This window comes from Bufo gargarizans, chromosome 4, assembly GCF_014858855.1.
Source record: "Bufo gargarizans isolate SCDJY-AF-19 chromosome 4, ASM1485885v1, whole genome shotgun sequence".
Lineage (NCBI taxonomy): Eukaryota > Metazoa > Chordata > Amphibia > Anura > Bufonidae > Bufo > Bufo gargarizans.
The window spans coordinates 469,571,847-469,598,080 of NC_058083.1; the positions used below are offsets into that span (position 1 = coordinate 469,571,847).

A 26,234-nucleotide genomic window follows, 5' to 3' on the forward strand; every position below is an offset into this window, starting at 1 on the left:
CAGCGCGCACCTTATCGAATACATCCCGGTACTCTTCGTATTCAGGAGGCAACAGAGAGTCCGAGGAAGTACACAGCAACTTGACAGGCCCATGGATGCAACTAGCCCCACACTGCGGTGACCACGAGAGGATCTCGGCCGATCTCCAATCGAAAGTCGGATTATGCTTCTGGAGCCAGGGGTACCCCAAGACCACCGAGTAGTGTGGAGACGAAATAACCTGGAGACAGACCGACTCTCTGTGAACGGCACCAATGGCTATCCCCACTGGATGGGTCTCATGAGTCACGTGTGGCGGCAGAAGGGGTCTGCCGTCTATCGCCTCAAGAGCCAGTGGGGAACCTCGAGGCTGCAGAGGAATGGAATTGGCGGCAGCGAACACACTATCAATGAACAAACCACCAGCACCAGAGTCCACCAACGCCTGGGTCGTCACCGAGCCCCCGACCCAGGAGAGGACAACAGTGATCAGTGGTTTGTCAACACGGGAAACCGAGGACGAGGAGACTCCACCCAAGATCTGCCCCCGACAGGATCTCAGGTGCGAGCGTTTCCCGGACGGTTCGGACATGCCAACCGAAAATGCCCACCGAGACCACAGTACATGCATCGGCCCTCGCGTCTCCGGAGTACCCTCTCCCCCTCGGACAGGCGAGCAAACCCCAGCTGCATGGGTTCACCCCCAGACAAGTCATCCCCAGGAGGCGTGGGAGGAGAGGGAGGCACGGGTGGGACAGCAAACGTAGGCGCCAATCTGTTAGAAGACCTCCGCAGGCTCTCCTTAAAGGAAGGTCTCTCCCTGAGTCTGGTGTCAATCAAAATCAGGAAAGAAATAAGAGACTCGAGCTCCACTGGTAGGTCCTTAGCTGCAACCTCATCCTTCAAGGCATCCGAGAGACCATGAGAGAAAGCAGCGACCAGAGCCTCATTATTCCAGCCCACCTCTGCTGCCAGGGTACGAAACTCAATGGCGTATTCAGCTACGGATCGTGAACCCTGTCTGATGGACATAAGGAGCTTCGCAGCAGAGGCAGCACGAGCCGGCACATCGAATACCTTCCGAAGAGAAGCAACAAAACCGGAAAACTCGGCAACCACCGGATTGTTGTTCTCCCATAAAGGGCTGGCCCAGGCCAAGGCCTTGTCCGAGAGCAGCGAGATCAAGAAGCCCACCTTTGATCTCTCAGTAGGAAAGGCATGTGGCAGCAACTCGAAATAAATGCCCACCTGGTTAAGGAAACCTCGGCACTGAGTTGGCTCTCCCCCAAAGCGCTGTGGAAGGGGGGCAGAACCGGTCATACCCCGAGACACCGCAGGCGCAGCAACAGGTGTCGGGGTAGACTCTGGCGCAACAACCGGAGCGGCAGTAGGAGCGGGCCCAGGAGCGACAACCGACCCATCGGCAACGGAATCGAAATGAGCCGTGCGTTCAAGCAGGGTTTGCAACGCCACAGCGAACCGACCCAACAGGTGATCCTGCTGATCAAGTCTGGCAACCAGCGTAGGTAGCGAGGATGGCCCTGTACCGTCAGAATTCATGGCTTGGTCCTAATGTCAAGGAACCATGAACCAGACGTACAACAAGAGATACGTGGAAATAAGAAGGCTTTATTGCAAATCAAGCTGTAAGCAAAAGTCCAAACGGATGGCTAAACCGGAGCAGGGTCTTGCGAAGCCAGAGGTCAGGAGCCAGAAGGGTAGTCAGACGAAGCCAGGATCAGGAACCAGAAGGGTAGTCAGACGAAGCCAGGATCAGGAACCAGCGGGGTAGTCAGACGAGGCCAGGATCAGGAACCAGAAGCAGCAGCAGTCTTAGAAGCATGTGCACACAGGAGGACCAAGCAAGGAACTGAAGCCACAGACCTCCTATATATATGAGCTAGGCATCCAGCTCCTCCCAGTGGGAACGAGAAGCCGCAGGGTGGGAGGCTACAAGAAACCCAGAAACCAAGATGGCCGCCAGCACATGTCAAACGAAGGAGAACAGCAAGAAGGTAAGACCATGACACCTTGCCACTCTGTGGCCTCCTGATGCTGCCACCACTTACAGACTCTGTGATTGGGCCACTCTGTGGTCTCCTCATGCTGCTTTCACCTCACCACTATGTAAGCTTGCCACTCTGTGGTCTTCTCATGCTGCCAATGCCTCCACTTTATGTCACCTTGCCACTCTGTGGCCTCCTGATGCTGCCGCCATCTATAGACTCTGTGATTGGGCCACTCCGTGGTCTCCTTATGCTGCCGCCACCTCCACACTCTGTCATTGTGCCACTCTGTGGCCTCCTGATACTGCCACCACCTTCACGCTCTGTCATGGTGCCACTCTGCAACCTCCTGATGCTGCCACCACCTCCACACTATGTCACCTAGCCACTCTGTGGCCTCCTGATGCTGCCGCCACCTACAGACTATGTACCCTTGCCACTCTGTGGTCTCCTGATGCTGCCACTACCTCCACACTCTGTCATTGTGCCACTCTGCGGCCTCCTGATGCTGCCACCACCTACAGACTCTGTCATTAGGCCACTCTTTGGTCTCCTCATGCTGCTTTCACCTCACTACAATGTCATAGGGCCACTTTGTGGACTTTTCATGCTGTTCCCACCCTTTCTATTTCATTGCTGGGCCACTAATAAGCCTTTTTGACTTGGCTGACATCATCATTTATTTGACCCTTCCTCTGATCTGTCAGAAGGAAGGTAAAATGAGATGAACAATGGATCCTGTCTGTGTAGCAGCTGTAAGGCCTGTATGGTATTTGGTAGCCAAAAGCAGGAGTGGGTAAAAAACACAGAAGACTTGCAAATATTCCTGCAACGGGGAGCCGGCGACGCGCTCTCTCCCTGCAGCGCTGCTGGCATCCCATTTGTGAGGAGGAGCGAGGATGCGGCCGGCGTCCTTGTCTCTATGGTATCAAGGGGGCGGAGAGGACCCGGCCGTGCACGCCTTTTCAGCGTGGCCAGGGTCCTTCGTCCCCTAGACAACAAGCAGGGGGGAACTGAGCGCCGATGTCAATGAGTCAGTGCTCAGGTGTATTGATGTGCTAGACATGGGTCAAATGATGCTGCCCACGTCACGTGACCCATCAATTAGAACTATTTAAATAGGCAACCAGGTTGCCTGTGATTGGTCTTGTTACCTCACTAGCGTTCTCTACATGTGTGACTACTTTTGTTTGACCTCGGCTTGTGTTACCCCTTTTACTGACGCAACCTCTTGGCTCCTGACCTCGGCTTGTATTGACTTTGATCTTAAATTCCCCCTTTGTGCCCTTGTTACCTCCTGGGTCTTGACCTTGGCTTCCATTGGTTTTGGTTGTGGTTTTACCCAGCCTGGGAAGCTTGTTTCTTCTGTGTTTTCTGTCCTTGTCTTTTGTTTTCTCCCCTTGTTGTTTCCTCCCTTTAGGACAATGTTCTACACCACTATAAAGGCTCTATGCAGCCAGGAAATAGACGTTTTTTTAATTCGCCGCAAATTTATTCGGATCAAACCGAATTTTTCCCAAATAATGTAAAAAAAATTCGCTCATGTCTAGATATAACGATAAAGCTGGCAATACAAATTAATTTGCTCTCCGCCGTACAGCTACTCTTGAGTGTACATGTGTTTCTAAATGAGGAAAGCCATTGCTTGATGCCTCTGGTTGTAGCTTATCTCCTATGAGAGATTGGCATCCTGCTCAATCCATAAGCTGAACAAGCATTGGCTGAACATCCGGTACATATTCGATGGTCAGCCAGTCCTGCCAAAAGTTTTATTGAGTCTTTGGATACATCCAGCTTTATAAATGCTCTCAGATGTTTAATTTTCATTAGAGGCCCAGTTAAACTTATCCGCTCTGATAGTGGTACTAACTTCGTTGGAGCCTGCAAAGAACTGTATATCCCCTCAAACATTGACAGTGATAATGTAGAGAGATATCCTGCTGACCAAGACTGCAAATGGTCATTCAACCCCCCCACACTCTTTCCACATGGGAGGCTCTTGGGAGCGTATGATTGGCTTAGTCCGCCGGGTCATTAATTCTGTCTTTTTAGAGCTGAGAACTTCAAAGCTCACTTATGAGACCCTCTCAACCTTCATGGCCGAAGTATTGTCGATCATACACACCAGACCTTTGACCTCAATATCCAATGACCCAGAGGATCCTTTCTTGGTCACCCCTTCCACTCTTCTCACCCAAAAGGTCAGTACAACATCAGCTCCTCCTGGTGAGTTTAGTACTAAAGACTTGTACAAATGTCAATGGAGACGAGTGCAAACCCTAGCAGATGCCTTCTGGAATAAATGGAGGAAACAATACCTCTCCACACTACATGTCTGGAATAAATGGCAAACCAGCAAACCCAACATGGAGGTTGGTAATGTTGTCCTTGTCAAAGACCCTCAGTCGAAAAGAAATGACTGGCCTTTGGGACTGATAACCAAGGTGTTCCCAAGTGAAGATGGGAAGGTCAGAAAGGTAGATAGTAAAGTTTGCAGGCAACATGAGCCTAAAATCTTCCTCAGACCCGTTACTGAACTGATTTTGTTGCTCTCTCCAGAAGTGACTTAATGTGGTATCCTATAGATACCATATGTGGAGTGTCATGCCTTCAACAAGTTTATTGTTAATTTATGCATGTCTTCCATACATAGTTAATATGTTTTCTGTATCATTCTCTGTTGATTGTGTAACAGCTCCATCTAGTGTCCGTTTTACATACAATTTCAGCTATTCACACTACCAGTTTGGTCTACTTCAGCTTCCATATCTTAGTGACATCATCATCCCTGCACATAGCAGCCATTTTCTTCATTCACAGTCATCACTGCCTGAGGATAGCACATGGCTTGGAAGTCTCTTGAGTCATTCTCTACATCTAAGCTCACGGTAGCATCGCTGGTATGTCACATAGCCACATTACAGCCTGTTTTCATATGTATTTTGCATATCCTTTTCCCATCCTTTATAGCAGCTTACAGTTAGCAGCTAGGGACCATGCTTGTTATGCAGATAGGTAACTTGCACTGGTTAGATATGCAACTGTGTTTGTATGTGCATTGCTATGCACAGAAATGTATTATATGCATTACTATATGTCAGAACCCATTAGTAGGCACATTGTTTTTTCTGTTCCCCAGTTTTACCGCATACTGATTACATCCTTGCAATAAAGATAAAGTTGGACGTTACTCCATTGTCAATGCATTGCTGGGATAAGGTTTAGCTGTTTGTCAAGCTATGTACCTTCACACATAAGGAGGACAGAACAGTGTTCTTCTTTCAGTGTCATCTTGTCTTGACTTGATAATCCTTCTATATTTCTGACCTGTATCTTGGTGATTCCTTAGGAATGGTTATGTTACGAAAGCAGATGTGGATCCGGTATATCACTGAACTGAATTGGCTTGGGGCTACTCCTAAGGGTGTTATCCTGGCAGCTCCCTAGTCTTTTCTTCTTTTACCCCTAAACAGAATTCGGGATTCCACTGAGGTGGAACCTCCAGGCCACTACCTCCTGGAGTAATCTCAGTTCAGAGGCTGGCGACCCATGGTGGTCTAGAGACACTGTTGCAGAGCACCAATGGATCAGGTAAAACTGTAGTCAAGAAACAAGCAGAGGACAGGGCAGACAGTGTATGAGCAATCCAGCAAACAGTTAAGGGTCAGGACAGGAAACACAAGGTCAAATAAGGAACAGGTAGGGGCCTGGTCAGGCAGCAATGGGTCAAGTTCAGCAACAGCCAGAGTTCAATACATGGGCAGGCAAACAAGACAATAATGCACCTTTGAAGGAAACTAGTTAACTAGTATCTTAAATACCATAGGCTGTGGAAGATTAAGGTGCATGCACTGGCTCTTTAGGAGCTGGAGAGAGCATGCATTCTATGGGCAGCGAGAGGCAGAGACTGCAGGAATCAGGCTTTAGCCCACGTGGGCAGGATGGAGCTGTGCTATCATGACAGCCCTTACCACCAGTAAGGAGCAAAGGGACATGGGGCACTGGGGGAGCAGAGTAGGCAACTAGATGAGCGTTCCAGTGGCGTTACCTAAAATGGGGACAGTGGGCACAGACCATTGGCTCAACAGGGTGTTTGAGCATCGCCATTACATACTTACATGCCCATCTGATAGCACAATTGTATAAGGTGTGCCTTCTCTGTAAATTTCAGTGTGCCTTATGAGTCAATATTCCTCTGTTTTCGTTGGGTTTATAATATTTATGATTGGATAGAGATATTTGACTACAAACATGGATTAAAAAATACAATATGTATCTGAGGTACTATATGTAGGGAACACTTAATAGTAAACATCATACACAATTGTCAGGATTTTTATTTTGCATATTAATTTATTTACACAAAAAAAAAAATAAGTAAAATAAATGTTTAGAAAATATCTGTCATAAAAAGTCAAATCAGATTGCTTTCGTCTCAACAATCTTAACAGTAAATGCAAATCACTCAACAGATTGAATACCAGCAAAATGAACAGTTGCTTATTCAGGTTTTTTATTGCATGCGTGGAAATGAAGCAGCATTTGGCAGCTTTACTTACATCTCTAAGTTCTAGACAGATGGATAACTGAATGTACGCACAATAATGTTTTATGTATTTCTTCACACTCCCCCAAGGAATTTTTATCTGTACTGAAGAACTGGTTACACAAACACAAGGACTGCATGAGATTTATGAGGATGACTTAATACCTACCTGCCTGCTTAAACCTGTACAAAGACCATAAATAAATTCTCTTTAATACACATTTCTAGGCTGATAGTTTGTTATTTTGTAATGTTTTAGACTATGCCTATACTTTACATCTAAGATGAGAGTGTAGAAGCTGCCATACCTTTGACCACTTTGAGCAAACTTTCTTCACACAGTATTACTATCTTCCCGTGGTGTCATTTAGATGGATGTGTTCTCATGTTGATTTTATTAGTCTAGTTATTCCTATTTGGCCTTTCCTTAGCTCTGCTCAAAAATATTATTACTTATTTCCCAATTCCCATATATTCTGTAGCACTGTAAAACCATTTCTCATGAGCTTACAATTTAATTTCTGTACATAAGACACACACACACTAGGGCACAATTAACCAATCAACATGTTCGTAGAGTGTAGAAAGCAAACAGAATATCCTGAGGAAACCCATGAATGCAGAGAAAATATAAAAATTCTATGTACTATACATGGCATCCCAATAAAATTCACACATGCGTAACAACTACCTGGCAACAGTGCTAACCACTGTGCCTGCGAGAGAGAGTTTCTCGACAATATTTACTCTTTTTTTTATTATGGAGAGCCCCTAGTATTCATAGTATGTGTGCTCAGTGTTGTAGGCCAGGAGATGTCCCTCTGGGTTCCTTGGAATGATATTCGAATTGGCTTTCCAAAGCCTATCTGATGCCAGCAGATTTTAGACCATGATAATTTGCATATATTTTCCCCAGAAATCAAAATGACCGTTGTCCAGCCTACAATAGTCATCACATATATCAATTGGTCTCCATAATAGAAATAGTACCTACACAGAGGTTCCCCCAAGGCCTTGCAACTAGAAAAGCTGTTTCTAGCTGCTTTACCTTGATAAAGAGCTTTTTATTTCCCTGAAAGAGCTAGTTGCAGATGTGAGGCTAGCTTAGCTATTTTCCAAATTTTGCTACATAAGCATGTTTAAAAGGCTGAAAAGCTGTGTTAAGAAAACGCAGTACTTATACAGGTGGTGTGTTCTCCTATTGTTCACTATTTACCTGCAGCAGTGAGCAGGTGTTATTATAGCTCCTTAGGCAATAAATAAAATGAGCACTCACCACCTGGTATACTGTCAATAGTTTATCTCTACAAAATTTTGTTAAAATTATATTAATAACATATATAACATTAAAACATATTTGCACAAATGTTGGTAAATATATCTGATGGATATAACTGATGATTCTAGCTATTATCTAAAGTTATTCAATCTCGCTGATCTCTTGATGTCTGGAATGTCTAATACATTATCAAAATATATAAGAAAATTGTGTGCGAATATCAAAAGGTCAAAATATCAAAAGATAATTCCAAAGAGTGTCCATAGTGTGGATGAACTAGTTAGATAAGTTCCAAAAATTAGTGTCAAAGTAAAAAATGCTGAAACAAAGTGTCAGAGTATTGTTCAATGTGATGAGAATCCTCGTGCAGTAAAGATATCCGGACAAGCAGATTGAAAACTTAGGATAGATCTGTTGATCTCCCAATATCTGTCAGTATTTCCAATATTGGCAATCAATATAGTATGGAGGTTGAATATTAGTAGTTGGGGTTAGGTATTAGTATATAGGGATTGCGTCTGGGGTTATTATAGCTCCGCTGTCCCACTTCACTTTAATGGGATGGCTCCTTCCTATTAACCTGAGGATAGATCATCAGTATAGCGAAAGCAGTCAACCCCTTTAAGAATGAGCAACTCCATTTTACCATTTTGGGATTCATTTCAGATGAACCAGAAAGACCTGAAAACATTCAACTGAAAGTGAAACCGCAGAACTAACTCACCCACCAAGCTTACACTCTCAATGAAACATACAAGTTAGTCCTCTTTCTTGAAGAAAAAGTGAACCAGAATGAGAAATTTGCCTTGTTTGGTTGACTGGCCTTGTGGGGTGCTCTCCGGGATGCTCTTTGTCATTGGAGAGACCAAAAAATATGAGCATAGTTCGCCAGGTGACACGACTCAATTTCTAGGAAGAATATACAGGTCCTTCTAAAAAAATTTGCATATTGTGATAAAGTTCATTATTTTCTGAAATGTACTGATAAACATTAAAATTTCATATATTTTAGATTCATTACACACCAACTGAAGTAGTTCAAGCCTTTTATTGTTTTAATATTAATGATTTTGGCATACAGCTCATGAAAACCCAAAATTCCTATCTCAAAAAATTAGCATATCATGAAAAGGTTCTCTAAACGAGCTATTAACCTAATCATCTGAATCAACTAATTAACTCTAAACACCTGCAAAAGATTCCTGAGGCTTTTAAAAACTCCCAGCCTGGTTCATTACTCAAAACCGCAATCATGGGTAAGACTGCCGACCTGACTGCTGTCCAGAAGGCCATCATTGACACCCTCAAGCAAGAGGGTAAGACACAGAAAGAAATTTCTGAAGGAATAGGCTGTTCCCAGAGTGCTGTATCAAGGCACCTCAGTGGGAAGTCTGTGGGAAGGAAAAAGTGTGGCAGAAAACGCTGCACAACGAGAAGAGGTGACCGGACCCTGAGGAAGATTGTGGAGAAGGACCGATTGAGTCTGGAGTAGAAACATCCAGAGCAACCGTGTACAGGCGTGTGCAGGAAATGGGCTACAGGTGCCACATTCCCCAGGTCAAGCCACTTTTGAACCAGAAACAGTGGCAGAAGCGCCTGGCCTGGGCTCAGTGGTCCAAAGTACTTTTTTCGAATGAAAGCAAATTTTGCATGTCATTCGGAAATCAAGGTGCCAGAGTCTGGAGGAAGACTGGGGAGAGGGAAATGCCAAAATGCCTGAAGTCCAGTGTCAAGTACCCACAGTCAGTGATGGTCTGGGGTGCCATGTCAGCTGCTGGTGTTGGTCCACTGTGTTTTATCAAGGGCAGGGTCAATGCAGCTAGCTATCAGGAGATTTTGGAGCACTTCATGCTTCCATCTGCTGAAAAGCTTTATAGAGATGAAGATTTCATTTTTCAGCACGACCTGGCACCTGCTCACAGTGCCAAAACCACTGGTAAATGGTTTACTGACCATGGTATTACTGTGCTCAATTTGCCTGCCAACTCTCCTGACCTGAACCCCATAGAGAATCTGTGGGACATTGGGAAGAGAAATTTGAGAGACGCAAGACCCAACACTCTGGATGAGCTTAAGGCCGCTATCGAAGCATCCTGGGCCTCCATAACACCTCAGCAGTGCCACAGGCTGATTGCCTCCATGCCACGCCGCATTGAAGCAGTAATTTCTGCAAAAGGATTCCCGACCAAGTATTGAGTGCATAACTGAACATAATTATTTGAAGGTTGACTTTTTTTGTATTAAAAACACTTTTCTTTTATTGGTCGGATGAAATATGCTAATTTTTTGAGATAAGAAATTTGGGTTTTCATGAGCTGTATGCCAAAATCATCAATATTAAAACAATAAAAGGCTTGAACTACTTCAGTTGGTGTGTAATGAATCTATAATATATGAAAGTCTAATGTTTATCAGTACATTACAGAAAATAATGAACTTTATCACAATATGCTAATTTTTTTAGAAGGACCTGTATGTAAATTCACGTATCTTAATTCTTCTGCTTTTAGATATATTTCCTCTCTTCTTTTTTTTTGTCAAGTGAGATAATTTGCATACCTTTACCTCTGGGTAAAGTTATTCAAATACATTTTTCTTACAAACAGAAAAGAAAACTACCGTATTTTTTGCCTCATAAGACGCACTTTTTTTTTAAACCAAAGTGGGGGACAAATGTCCCTATGTCTTATGGGGTGAATACTAATGAGTTCTTCCATTATGGAAGTGCTCATTAGTACCGGAGGACCAGGAAGTGGTAAAGGCTCTGTACTCACTGCTTCCTGGTTCTCGGCTGTCGACTGTGATGTGGCTGCGCGCAGCGTGAGGGTGCTCTGTGACCTCACACTGTGCGCCTCAGTTCACAGCACAGCCGGCAGCAGGAAAAGCAGGAGGAGCGCTGGAGCAGTAGAGATCAATGGATTTTTAATTTTATCTGATCTGGGGCTGGGGACTTTAGGCTGCATACATGAGGATGGGGCTGCAGGCTGCATACATGAGGCTGGGGGCTGCAGGCTGCATACATGAGACTGGGGGCTGCATACATGAGGCTGTAGGCTGCATATATGAGGCTGGGGGCTGATCTGAGGCATGGGGGTCTGATCTGAGGTCTGATTGAGGGTCTTATTAACATTGGGGGTCTGATTGGGACTGTCAGCTGAGGTCTGATTAACATTGGGGGTCTGATTGGTGGTCTGATCTGAGGTCTAATGAAAAATATTTTTTCCTATTGTCCTCCTCTAAAACCTAGGTGCGTCTTATGGTCCGGTGCATCCTATAGGGAGAACAATCTTTTCTCATGCCAGCTGAAATAAGATATACAAAATCTCTCTCGGCTTTGTGTGAATCCGAACTTTTTGAAATTCTGAAGAAATACTGTACCAGTAGAATCAATTCGCTCATCCTTAGTCCTAAGGATAGGCAACTAGGTGGCGGCTTTCTACCACAAACAACACCCACAACACTTGTCCATAGGCTGTGTGTACTATTAGAGTTTGGTCCCATACAAGTAAATGGAAGTGAGTGGAAGAAATCATTTAACTTTTTTTAATCTCATACAACCTCCTGTAAGTGCAGCTGTGTCTTCTACCAGAACTTTAATAGTTTGCTTGCCTAGGCAACATAATGATGTTGGAAACCTCTCCTATAAAGCTCTTGCAGTTGGCTCCATTTTGGTGGTTGCTGCTTGGCTTCTTCTAGGATAGCAAAGCAATGCCCATAGAGTGTAATGTAATAAGTAGATGTAAGGTTATATAAGAAGTGGTTAGATTCGTTAGCAGGGCATGGGACAGTGGAGTAAGTGCGAGTTGAGTTTGATGAACAGAAAAATTATAAATAGGGGAAATTCATTGTCATCTGTAAATACAGTCTTGAACATGGCATATGTTGATGTTCTTCAATAGTTAAGAGTAAAATAGTAAAGTTGTCAAGTGGATTTATAAAAAAACGGTTCTTTTCATTTTTCTTGTGCATACATGTCCTGATATGTGAGTCACGATATCATGTCACAAGTGGTATATCCTGTAGGTGTTTGTCACGGTGGACAGGATATCAGATACAAAGATAAATAAACAAACAAGTTTCTTGGCGAGAAGTTGGGGATAAGGTCACCTCCTAGCAAATCCCTAACAGCTCTCCCTATACTGCTATGCCCACATTCAGACCCTTAAGGTGGGAATAATGTGTCCTTGTGCCTGGGCTGAAAATAGCCTAGAATCCTTGAGATGGTGAAAGGGGGAAAGGGCCAGCCTGCTCCCTCAGAACCTGGAGGGGACAGATGTAACTCAAAGAGCATAGACAGCAAACAACAAGAAATCAGAAACCAACTTATCTTATCTGAGCAGGAACATCCAATCCTTCCTTCCTTGCTTCCAAAGCCAGACAGAAGCTATAACCCGCACGGAACACTGGGAGTGGAAGTAATTTAAACCAACAACCATTGCACCTGAGGGGAGGCGGATCTAGCACGACTCCAAAACAAAACAAAAAACTAAACACGTGCTGCTAATCTGGAAGACCCCCGCACATAGTCAGAGCAGGGCATGACAGTGTTTATGTGTGGCTACCCAGAGGTCATGTTGTGCATTGGTGCTTGTCAAGGGTTTTGCAAACATGTGACGATATTGTATTGAATTAATTTTATGAGAAATTACTTACCTTCCAAAACCCCTACTGTTCCCAAATCAAAGCTGCATGGTTGTCCACTAGGCTTTACTTTCTGGTCCCTCCTTACACACTGGGAGTGACCACAGTCATTTTCTGTGTTTCAAGAGGGACCAAGAAGCAGAGACCATCAGGGGACTGGCAGACATCAGAACAGGAGCAGTAAGGTAACATTAGGCAATGATTTATTTTTTTATTTTTTTACACTACTCACTAAAAGTTAGCAATATTTGGATATTTCAGGTGATATTTATGGAAAACGTAAAAGGTTCACACTACAGTGATATAATAGCATGAAAGTAGGGCATTTAAGTAGAAGAGTGAAATGGTGATTTCCTAATCTCAAACTATTTATTGAAACAAAAGTGGTGGGTATACCCCCACAAAAAATGTCAATGTCTCAATAACTTGTCATGTGGCCTTGAGCATCAATTACAGCTTGACAACCACATCTCATGCTGTTCACAAGTTGATTTATTGTCTGCTGAGACATGGCATCCCCCTGTTCTTGAAGGGCGGTCCTCAGGTCATTGAGGTTATGGCATACAGAGTTACGAGCCTCTACACGGCGACTTAGCCAATGTCATAGTTTTTCAATGGGATTCAGGTCTAGAAAAAATGCAGGCCACTCCATTTGAGGTACCCCAGTCTCCAGTCTAATGATGCAACCTCAATGAGCTGGTGTAGGGAAGTTCTGTATTGACTAGACACACCTGCCCACAGTATAACACCACCACCACCAAAGGCTCGTCGGGTGACAACAGTGACTGCATAGCGCTCTCCTTGAGGTCTCCAACATCATTGGTGGCCATAGTTTCTGCTCAGCATGAATCAAATTTCATCAGTGAATAGCACTGAGGGTCACTGTTCCCTCATCCAGCGTAGATGCTCCCTGGCCCATGCAACACGATGACACCTGTGGTCAGATACCTTTGCAGGTCATCTAGCATGCAGACCACGCTGATATAAACTGTTTAGAATGGCCGACATAACACTTGGGTGCCTCTCACCTCCCTAAAATGTGCCTAGAGTTGTCTTGCATTCATCATCCGGTTCCGCAGGGTATTGTTCACAATGAAGCAATCATCAGTGTGGGATGTGGCCAAATGACGCCCACTTCTATGCCCTTATATGACTCTTCCAGTCTCTCTGTATCTCTGTTGCAACCTGCTGATGGCACTCTGCGACACTCTAAGCTCAGTGGCCACTTCCATCGGAAAACATCCTGCTTGAAGCCTCACAATGGCAAAGTACTGTTGATCAGTTGTTAGTCTCAATTGTTGGTTTTATGTCAAAATGTAAACAGCATGATGAGGAGGACTGTTTAAATACCAATTCTAATTGAACCAGGAAAGTTATTGGGCGATTCATGGATCAAACTCCTGTTGTGAATTTTGCTGTTAAGCTTCTTGTTAGAGAGCAGGAAGTTGTGCATAAAGTACATTAAACAGTTGGACATGTTGGACATGTGCATTCAAATGTTTAGAGAAGGTCACATTAAGTTCACCTGTAAAGGTTCATCCTGGAATTTCACCCATTAGCCAAACATCCCTAATATTTTGTGAGTAGTGTACACCATTCTGGGCCTTCAAAAAAACTGAATCCACTGAACAACCCCTCTCTGTTAGAGAAGGATCCCAATTATCAATGTCAGTCTATTAGTCCATAATGACAGGGATAGTTTGCAATGGCACCCACACAGATATAGTCAATTAATCGGGAAGTTTGCTCAAGCACTTTTTCAAAAATATCATTGTTGAACTGAGCTCACTGCACAACCTGACAGTTGTTGTTTCTATCTCTTCTACAGGCTATCGATTTCTACTGCGATTAAAAAAGAAAAGAATGAGTGAAAAGCTATGAAAATACTACAGTAGTTCATCCGAATGATATTGCATGCAATAGAAAATACCTTTGTAGTTTTTCTTGGTTTCTCCTTGTTTTAACTTTTGTAGTATGTAAACCAATAAAAAGGGCATATCTTTATGCATTCAGCAGACAAAACTTCAGTTTAAGTTGAAATCATGCTAGAAGCATGGTATATTGAATGTCGAAATATTACAAATTATTTCTCTAGAATTATTGCCCCTAAATTTTACGGCCTGGGGACAGCAGTTTATTTCACATTGTGACATTCCATTACTTTTGTGCCACTATTGCTAGTCATCCAGTGCATTCTTCCTTCAAGCAACGGCTTGTTCTGAATTCTTAACATTTGTTCCAGACCAAAAGGTCAGACAATACCTGGTAGTTATTACTATACACTACAGATGACATGTGTTTGTATATTTGTAAGTGCTTATCGCTGTGTACTTTATGCTTGTATTCTTGATTTCTTGTCATCTTTATTTCTTTGCATGATGTAAATACATAAGTGCGTGATTTATTTTATTAATAAATGTGTTTATCTAGAAAATCTAATTTCAATCTACAGATCTAGCAGGCTTTAAAGCGATTCCTGCCGCATTAACACACAAAGCTTATCATGCTGGCTTAGTTTAACAATGCAAAGTTTCTAAAGCTTAAAGTTAGTATTGTGTTACACTGTCAGGATAACGTGTTAATTCACTAATGTTGGTGCTTGCTGTATCTGTACTTGGCAATGCATACTTACCAATCTTTTAGTTGCTAAATTCGGGCTCAGGAACACTAAACCCACCAGGGACCATCCACGTATGGGAAGGTCTTCCATTAGCCCTACCAATTTTCAGCCTGCTACAGCCTGGATTTGCTGTGTGTGTCTTTGAAAATTAGGAACAGTGCCTGTAAATTTGGGTCAGTTGGCAACTATGACATTCGGAAGGCCAATTTGTATTGAACGATTACAGTTGTACTCTTTAGTTCATTTGCACAAAGATTCAGCAAGATATCAAGACTAATCTACCTGGAATCCTGCCCGTAATTATCCCAGTGTTTGCCACCATTGTGTGCTTTTGCAGGAAGCCTATTGTACGTTTCATTTGTTATTCCATCTTATCCTTGAGTGGCCAACTTTGTATTCAAAAGGCACTATATGTAGTGTGAATTTTTATCAAGTGACCCAATGTTTACCATGATGCTACACCTTAAATGGACACTTCCATCAATAAATTTTACCACATATTAGCCTCTATATGAATATTCTATGTAATTTTTTTTAAAATATAAAACAATTGGATGGTTTCTTGGATATATATTTTTTAAGTCACTTGTATTCCATTTCCTGTCCTGGCTCTTTAACTTTGTCTTTGTTTAAACTTTTAGCATGGCAGACAACCTCCCATAACTTCCTCAGTCAGACCATCACTCTGATTCAATTAGAACATCACACATTACACTAAGCATTGCAATGTTCTTCTATGGACACCTTTATCTAGATCTATGTCTTAATCTTGGTCCACCATGGTCTCAGTTTAGTTTCTGAGACCACATGGGAAGGTGAGCTTGCAGTGCTGCATGGCCGCTGTTCTTGCTGTTTGTCTTTTCCTGTGGGTTAGTGGGGCCTGTGCCCCAATGGTGGGGCCTATTTATTAACCTAACAGCATGGATGTTGTTGGTTTGTTGGGTTGCTCTGTCTGAGGGTGTGATGCTGCAGTGGCAGTGCTTGCCATTTGGTAGGGACCCACTTGAAAGAGACCACAATGATGTGTTAGGCATTTTGAACAAAAAGTATTTTCTGCACTTTGTGTACAGTTTATTAATTATGCTGAGAAGCAAAAGATCAATGCATGACATGTGGATGTGTATTACATGCTTTTTCTTTAGTTTAAAATATTTTTCTAGGTCTATCAATAGAAGTATTGAACTATCATACTGTTATCCTAATTCTACACCTACTATTGTCATGAGTATGACTCTTCAGATAACATCTTCCCTTCACATCAGCAGTAAACTGATAATGCATTACCTTGTCTATATAGGAGGTCTTATCTATATTGACTGCTAAAGAACAGCAATAGTTTGTATTTCATTTTCAATGGTATAGTACTGCTGAAATGAAAAAGCAAATCTGCCAAAAGTAAAAAAAAGTTATTGTCACGGGTAAGGGGGAAACGGAAAACACCAGATACACACAAAATAAATAGACAACAGTCTAGGCCTCAAAAACTAAGGAAGAGGGATTGTGACCTCTTAGTAATCCCTAGGACTTTCCCTAACTCCTAATGGTGGAAATGCTCATACGCCAGATACCTATGCCCTGCTAAAACTGACGAGCCCTAAGATAGGTAGCAGGAGACGAGACAGCTGGTTCCTTCCCAGAAGAAGAAACTCGCGTCTCCCTGAGGAATAGAACAAAAACACACCAGAGAACAGGCAACTTGTACTTAGCTTTGAGATAAATGGAGAAGCAGGAGATCCAAGACTAACAAACTCTAGCAACTCCCAGAGGAAATATCAACTGAAAGTCTATCCAATCTTCTCACCTCTGTCACGGGAGGGACCGTGAAAGTACCCCCCCTTCTACGGGTGACCTCCGGACACCCAGGACCAACCTTATCAGGATGCGCCCTGTGAAAGGCCTTTATAAGGCGACTGGCATTCACGTCGGTCGCCAGAACCCACATTCTTTCCTTTAGACTGTAACCTTTTCAGTGTAGGAGATATTGAAGAGATCCACGAAGAATACGTGAGTTCACTATTCTGGCAATCTGAAAATCAAGATTACCATCCACCATGACGGAACGGGGTGGCAGGGAGGACGGTTCAGAAGGTTCGACATATCTTTTAAGCCACCGGATTAATAATGGCAGAGATCTTGTATGGCCCAATAAAACTTGGCCCCAACTTCCAAGAGGGTACCTTCAACTTAATGTTTCTTGTGGACAGCCACACAGAATAACCCACTCAGGTCCGGACCATTTAAACGTTTCTTGTCAGCTATACGTTTATATTTTTTGCCCATTTTATTTAGATTGTTTTGAATCTTCCGTCAAATAGATGACAATGAAGAGGAGAATCTTTCCTATTCAGGTATAGCTAACATAAAAGGGCCCATAAATTTAAGTAAAGATCAGATGGATGCGCTAAAAATTCTAGAATCAGACAAGAATATTGTATGTAAGCCATCTGACAAAGGGGGAAATATCGTAATCATGGACCATCCTACCTATTACAATATGTGCCTTAAACTACTAGATGACAGAACATGTTATTCCATCCTGCCATCAAACCCTACAGCTGAGTTCTCTGACCACTTGGAGTCTATCCTTATAGAGGCCCTTGATAAGGATGAGATGAAATTTTTGGTACCTTTACACCCTCAGATTCCCACTTTTTATGCACTTCCCAAAATCCATAAGGGGTACCCTCCCCTCAAGGGCCGCCCCATTGTATCCGGGGTAGGATCAATTACCCATAGTCTCAGCACATATGTTGATAACATCCTGCGTCCCTTTGTATCAGCACTACCCTCTTATATTAGAGACACAACAGACCTTCTACTCAAGATCGATAACATACAAGTAGATGATAGGGTTCTGTTGGTGTCCATTGATGTGGAGGCATTGTACACCAGAATCCCTCATAACTGGGGGATTACAGCCATCAAGTGCTTCCTCAGCACAAGAGGAACTCAGTATAAGTCTCACTCTGATTTTGTTATCCAGTCACTCAAATTCATACTGACGCACAATTATTTTGTATTTGGGACGCATTTCCTCCACCAGCTCAGGGGTACGGCAATCGGTAGCCCCTGTGCGCCCAGTTATGCCAACCTATTCCTGGGCTGGTGGGAGGACACCGTCGTGTTTAATGAGCCATGTCGTCAATGGGCCCAGAATATCTTATTTTGGGGGAGATACATTGACGATGTGTTTATCATATGGGATGGCACCAGTGATTCCTTCTCCGATTTTGTTACTCACCTCAGCACCAATAATATAGGTCTCAGGTTCACCTTTGAAAGCGACAGAGATAGCATTGCCCTATTAGTAAACAACACCATCAGAATTATCGGCACTTTTGATCACCAAAATCAGAAAGTTAGGGGTATCCTAAGTAGATTTTGGGATGTTCTCCTGACCGATCCAGATATTAAGGATGTGCTCCCCCCAGACCAGCGATCACATATAGACGTGGACGCTCCTTAAAGGTCAGATTGGTACACAGTCACTACCAAAGACCAACAGGAATCACCACATGGCTTAATCCCAAACCAACGGGTACTTTAAAGTGTTTCGGAAACTGTGTTTGCTGCCCATTCATTTTAAAATCAAAAGTGTTCACTAGTGTTAGCACTGGAATAACATATACTATACGGGACTTTGCCAACTGTCGCACCCAAGGGGTGGTCTACCTGTGTACTTGTAGTTGCCCTTTGAGTTACGTGGGAAAAACCAAACGTGAACTTAGGTCACGGGTTGGGGAACACCTAGGTGATGTCAGGAACCGTAGAGACAAACCGATCGCACGTCATGTGCTTGAGGTACATGATGGCGACGTGAGTACACTCAAATTCCAGGTCATTGAAGTTATACCAAAGTCACCAATGGGTGGCGACTGGGATAATAGTATTCTCTGCAAGGAAGCCCAGTGGATATACTGCCTCAAAACAGTGTTTCCAATGGGACTAAATGAACAGATTTCCTTTGGGTGTTTTATTTAGTCTCCTTCACTTTATTCATGCAGTAGCCAGCACTATGGTTATCCTTTACAAATGTAAATCAGGCTTATATCGGACCGCAATTGGTCCAGTTATATATATATATCAATATGGGGGGCCTGTTCCTTTGACATAATCTTATGTTAATACAGTTTATATCCAGCCTCTCTATACACCCCCTTTATATACATGTGGGATGATTGCTTTTAAGATGCACAGTTCTATAATATGTGGCCCAAGAACCTATATATCTATTATTACTCCCCTCCCCCTTTTTAATCATGGTGACAGTATCGCTATCTGCCATCCTGATTTTCCTCCCATCTCCCTGCATGCGGTTCACAGGCAGGATATGATGTTGTGAGTGAATGCCGGCTCACTTCTGGTTTCGGAATCACATGTGCGTTCCACCTGGCGCCACGTGCATTCCAAACACCGGAAGTGGAGCTTATTTCTATCCCATGGCACTAATAGGATTATCTAGGAGGCGGGGCTCAAATCTAGGCGCCAAAACCAGGTATTTGAATCACCTATCCAGCAATACCTATGCACCTTACTATACCAGGAGGTCTGCTATGCCCATTATCAGTTGGGCATCTATCTATTGAAACCTGCAAGAACCTATCAACTATCCTGAGTCCCCTGATGAACCAGCCTTTATTACGTCTGGGGAAACGCGTCGGGACAAATTGCCAAAGAAGGGACAAACATCATCGATCCTTATAAGCAGGGTATCAATAGGCGACAGTGAGGGTTTAGCCACCGAGAGGTGGGGTCGCCCCTTTCGGGGCGGGTGCTCCGCCTGTAGGCAGAGGTACATTGAGGGTTTTATTAGGGATATTGTTCCCTTCATTATCCTGATACGTCCAAGTAAGGATACATCGGACTTCATTATCCTGATACGTCCAAGTAAGGCCTTGTCTATTCATTTGACGTAGCCTAACATATATACTAAGATGGGATATTATTTTAACCAACAACAGTAAAAGTTATGTTTTATATGAAAAGTAATTTTTCTCTGTGATGTCTATTCAGGTATACCAGACGTCTCAGTACCAGAAAATGTGCCAAACTGCGGATGGAACCCATATGCACCAAAAAATGGCGACTTAGCAGTGGACTCCTGTCTACGGTTATTTATGCCAAACGACAAAAATGAAGACCACTCTTCTTGATTCTCAGAGACAAAACATCTCAAATAAGTCTCCAGATTCTGGTTAGTGCGCTCAGTCTGTCCGTTCGACTGAGGATGAAAGGCAGAAGAGAAGGACAATTTGAACCCCAGACGAGTACAGAACGCCTTCCAGAATCTGGAAACAAACTGAGTCCCTCTATCAGACACCACTTTAGAGAGAATGCCGTATAGTTTCACGCTGTTATCGACAAACACTTGAGTGAGAGTTTTGGCATTAAGTAAGCCTGATAATAGTATAAAGTGCGCCATCTTGCTAAAGCGCTAAACAACCACCAGAATCACAGTTTATCCAGGGAATTAGGCAAATCTGTGATAAAGTCCATGGACAAATGAGTCCTGGGTCAGGATGGGATAGACAAGGGAAGTAGAGATCCTGAAGGCCGAGTATGAGTCACCTTAGCATGCGCACAAGTCTCACAAGTTGCCACATAGCCATTAACACATTTACGTAACCCTGGCCACCAGACTCTCCGGGAAATGAGATCCACAGTGGATCTGCTCCCAGGGTGTCCTGTAAGAACAGTATTGTGATGTTCCTTTTTTTTTTTCAATAGTGTTTATTTATAGAAAGCATTTTAAATTTTACAAAAAGGGATACAGAAACGAAGACAGCCAGACAACAAGTCTGAAGACCCGTACTCATACAAGAATCCCTAGTCGGGAAGTACATCAGAATAAGTCAATGGCAAAATGTTGCTAAACAAATGAGCAGTCCTGTAATACATCATGGCATATTTAAGAGTACAGGACCCAACAACCATTCACACACACACTCATACAATCTGAAGTCCCAGAACCTGGCACCTAAGCTCAAATAGTACCCTGCGTACATAACCAAAGTCCCCAAATCTGATTGAATCTGTCAGGATTCCCCCTTGCTGCAAAAGTGAGTTTGTACATCTGCAGGTCAGCATTTATCAGTTGGATCCAAGAGCCAAGGGTAGGGGTCTTTGGTGGTTTCCAATGCAAAAGGATTGTTTTCCTCCCATAGAACATAAGTAAACGGAGCAACTTCCTTTCATATTTAGTAGGATCTATTTCTGACACTAACACTATATGAGAGAGTATCCCCGGGAGTCCCAGCTTTGAGGAGATAAAATCACAAATCTCACTCCAGAACCTCTGCACAACAGGATAAGTCCATACCATATGATATAAGGATCCTCTCGGCTCTCCACACCTAGTACAGGAAGGGTCTGGGAGCCTACGCATATGATGCAGACGCACTGGAGTGAGATAAACCATGTGTACCCACTTAAGTTGAATGAGTTGATCCTGAGAGCTTATTACCATGTTCTTCCAGACAGAGCTCAGTTCCTCCAGGTGAGACGCCTCCAGATCCGGGATATCAACCCTCCAATGCTCTAAGGCAGTGTTTCCCAACCAGTGTGCCTCCAGGTGTTGCAAAACTACAACTCCCAGCATGCCTGCACAGCCAAAGGCTGTCCGGGCATGCTGGGAGTTGTAGTTTTGCAACAGCTGGTGGCACGCTGGTTGGGAAACACTGCTCTAAGGAGCGACAGAGCGGTGAATCCTGCAATTTCATAATTTCAACATAGAATGATGAAATAGGTTTATAAGGATGTTTCACCTGGGCCACAGATTCAATGTGGCCACATTTCAAAGACAAGGATAAGGATTTAAATTGGGCCTCACAGGCGTGCCTCAGCTGGAGGTACCGATAGAAACATGTACGGGGCAAATTGTATTCACTACGAAGGCTGTTAAATGAACAGAATACCCCATCCACATACAATTGAGTGAGGTATTTCACACCCCTCTGAGGCCAAAATTCATAATCAGATAAGTGAAGCAGTTATTGCAGCTGCTTATTGCGCAACAATGGTATGTATGAGGACCAAGTATCACATCCCTCACTCTCGGTGTACGTCACCACAAACTGCTTCCAAGCCATCACCACTGCAGCCATTGCTTCAGTGTAATACAGGACTGAAGTTGCTCCCTCCCGATATACTAAGTTGGCCAATGCCTCATAGAAGCCCACCAGAGCTACCTCTAACACCACTGCCGGGTTATTGGCATCGGTCCTGATCCACCAGGAGGCATACACTAATTGGGCAGCGATGTAGTACAAATACATGTCTGGTAGTCTCAACCCCCCCTGATTATATAAGGCTTTCAAAGACTTTCTAGCAATGCGAGGGGACAGATGCTTCCACAAAAAAGGGGACAAAATCTTATCTAAGGAGTCGAAGTAGATATGGGGGATCTTTATAGGAGCTGCTCTGTAAAGATATAGAAGCTTCGGTAACACAGTCATTTTAATCATATTTGCTCTACCTATCAATGTCAGTGGTAAATTTTCCCAAGCTTCGAGTTTACGAGTAATATACTCCATAGTGGGACTACATTGAGCCTATAGAACTGCCTGGGATCCCTGTGTACCTTAATCCCCAAGTAAACAAAACAATCCACTACCTCCAAACATGAGAGGGGCGTTATATCTGTGGGATCCATCTCATCTACCAAGCAGAGGCTAGATTTACTCCAATTAACCAAATATTTCCCAAAGCCTCCATAAATGACGGGGGCAATCTGTTACACTCAAAAGCGTAGTTGAAGAGTTTCAGAAACCGCATGCTTTGCTTGTCTATATCTGCCTTGTACCATTCTACCGGGAAACCATCCGGACCAGGAGACTTCCCCACCATAATGCTCTCTATTGCTGCCCTAACTTCCCCTACGTCAATGGGAGCGTCAATGGAAGTGCCCTTTTAAACCATCACATGAGCACTCAAGACTATGACACGGGATAGACAGAAAGGGCAGCTTCTTATCACACAACATCAAAAATAGCCCAACTTGATCAGCAGACAATGAAGAATTATTAGACTGAGAAATATTATCAGTTGTGTTCTGTTTGTACTGCACTGATCACAGTAAGCAGTACATTACTTGTGAGCATCTTCCACTGGCTACTTACATGTAACTTACTTCAGTAGCTAAGATGCATATGAGCCAAGAGGCAGTATTTCAAGGGGCATTATGGCTGCTTATTCTGGGCCATAATTTCTGTAACTTATGGGGGCACTATAGTTGGTACTGTGGCACGTTACTGGGACCATTGTGGGAAACTCATGGGCGGCGTTATGGATGGCACCAATTGGGACAATGAAGCTGCTTATTGGGGTACATTATATCTGGAGCCTTTGGACTTGTAAGGTTGATATTGTGGCATGCTACAGATGCTATTGTGGGCATTGTAGCTGGAGTTTATATTGAGGCTAAACTCATCTGGGCTTCATGTCTGGCACTACTAGGAACTTTGTGGCTGGCACGGGGTGGGGGATGGGGCAACTGCAGACTGGCATGTATAGGAAATGGTGGTTGTTACTGTTATGAAACACTGTGGCTGTGGCTGTCACAGAAAAATCTGTGCCAGCAAAATAGCTTCTTATACACCTTGGTAATTTATAAAGAAGTAGTACAAATTAGCATCCTTTTTCTAATCATTTAGTGTATCTTCCATATCTTGGAATACTGTAGCCCTAGAGAAAGCAAGTGCTCTTCAGTTACATCAGGGGCAAAAGCACAGGGGAATGAGTCAAGTATTTAAAAGCTATGTATACCTTCGGGGCAATTTTGTACTGATTGCATTTTAATCATTTTGGGCTAAAAATAATTTTATCAATTGGTCTTTATAAAAAATATTGAGCCGTTTTGTCACAGAGGGTTAACAGTTTTTCTAGCTGTGTGAATCCTACTTACACTTTCGCTTTGTGCCAGTCATCTAATAACCCTTATCTGTAAACTACACTCATTTAAAGGGAACCTGTCACCGGTAGTTGATGTATAGAGCTAAGGACATGGGTTGCTAGATGGCCGCTAGCACATCTGCAATACCCAGTCCCCATAGCTCTGTGTGCTTTTATCGTGGAAACAAAAACGATTTGATACATATGCAAATTAACCTGAGATGAGTCCTGTCCCTGACTCATCTCACATACAGGACTCATCTCAGGCTAATTTGCATATGTATCAAATCGTTTTTGTTTCCACAATAAAAGCACACAGAGCTATGGGGACTGGGTATTGCGGATGTTCTAGCGGCCATCCAACAACCCATGTCCTCAGCTCTATGCACAAAATCCCGGTGACAGGTTCCCTTTAAGCCACATTCTTATCAGTAAGATAGGGATTGAGCTTTAGAAGGTCAGAGATAAGGAGGCTGTCAGCTCTGTATAATAAAGACCAATTGAAAAAATGATTTTTACCTCATAATGAGTGCAATGCAATAAAAAATGCCCCCAAATGCCCCACAATGATGATCATACTTACCTTAGTCTCTATTTCTGGGTTTCGGGGAGCAAGTGACCACTGCAGCCAATCACAGGCCTGTCTGCAGTTCCACTGCTGCTCTGTTTTTCACTTTTTCCAGCCACCGCAGTAAAAGGAAGCAAGATGGTCTCTAGGCGAATGCAGCCAATCACAGGTCTCAGCGGTGTAAGAAGGTACCTGGAATCATCGTGGATGGAAGGTATGTGTCACCGAGGTTCCTGGCCTCGGTGAAGTAAGAGCCGGTATTTTATGTGTCAGCAGCAGCAATTGCTAATTGACACCTAAAGATTTTGCATGGCTGTTATAGCTGATTTGGGACAGCTCTTACTGGGAGTAGTCAAAGTGCTGGGTGGGTGACTACTCCCGATGTTCCAGGCCGGGTTTTGCCAGGCATAAAAACTAGCCAGCACTGCCAGGTGTGTGAATTTACCTCCCTCTGACAGTGGAGCTCAGGAGTCTGTGTGCTGTGAACTGAGGGCTGTGCTGGGATTTGAGGTTTGAGCCAGGCTGGAGGACTCAGGCCCCTGTGAAGTTGGACCCCCACCAATCAATGTCTGATCGGCAGGGGTGATGGAAGTTGGACTCCCACCAATCAATATCTGATCAGCAGGGGTGATGGAATTTGGACCCCCACCAATAAATATCTGATCGGCAAGGGTGATGGAAGCTGCACCCCCACCCATCAGATATTGATGAATATTGATAGGTCAGAAAACTCCTTTAAAACTCTTTAGATTTCTTCATTTACAATTCCTAACCCGATAAAACCTCCTAAATAGAAATTGCTAGACTGCTAGTCTATACCCTGCAGTGGAACGGTCTTTGAGAGCTTTAGTCCACTATGAATGATGTTATGAAAGATAATATGTATCTCGCATATAACTTCGCCATCCAATCTTATTTTTTCACTCTGCTGCTTTGAAAAGTATTAGACTAAAATAAGTTATCTTTAGTAACAAGTCGCTGGTTGGAGCAGCCAAGGAGAGAATATCTCAAGGCTAGAGCAAATCTCATTGTAGGAACCTATCTGTGTTTTAATCTTACATATGCACAGTCAGTTACACAGTGAATGGGAAGCAGAATGAAGTGCAAACTGCTCGCCGCCGATATGTGACAATAACATTTATTCATTTCTTGGTTTTTGTTGTATAGTCTATCTCATTTTCCATTCTGCCTACAGCAACGGAGCAAGAAAAAAATTAAGGTAACACAACATTAAGACAATTTAATAGGAGAAAATGTTGGCACATAGTCTGCTGTGAATGTTTGCTGTGGGCTTCAAATCATGCAGATGAAATGTATTAATTTCTCAGGATTTTTTTTATTTAGAACAAGAGTATTCGCTAGGGAAAGCAATCAGCCATTTAATTGAATATTTAACAGGTAGGTTATGTAAAGCAATTAAAATTTTGCATGTAAAGTGTTAATCATAGCTTAGCTCAGGGATTGAAAGATATTTTTAGAGCTATTTCATATTTGCATAGAATATATATTTTTGTGTGTGAAGCATATTTTTAAAGGGGGAATTCTGACACTTTGATATTGATCCTGAGGATCGGCCATCAGTATCTGATCGGCAGGGATCCGACACCCTGCACCCCGCCGATCATCTTTTCTACAGTAGCTTCAGAGCCAGATCTACACAGCTCCATCCATTGTCTGGTGGACAATACTGGTTACTGCAGTACTGC

General features: G+C 43.3%; 1 protein-coding gene across 1 annotated transcript in view; it reads left to right on the forward strand.

Moving 5' to 3' along the window:
* OTOR (otoraplin) overlaps positions 1–14,525 on the forward strand; it is a 47,735-nt gene extending 33,210 nt beyond the window's left edge. The window contains exon 4 of the mRNA XM_044292483.1: positions 14,280–14,525. Within this exon, the coding sequence (XP_044148418.1) occupies positions 14,280–14,303 (24 nt within the window). The 3' untranslated portion in view covers positions 14,304–14,525. The remainder of the gene's footprint in view (positions 1–14,279) is intronic.
* Positions 14,526–26,234: the final 11,709 nt, after the last annotated feature.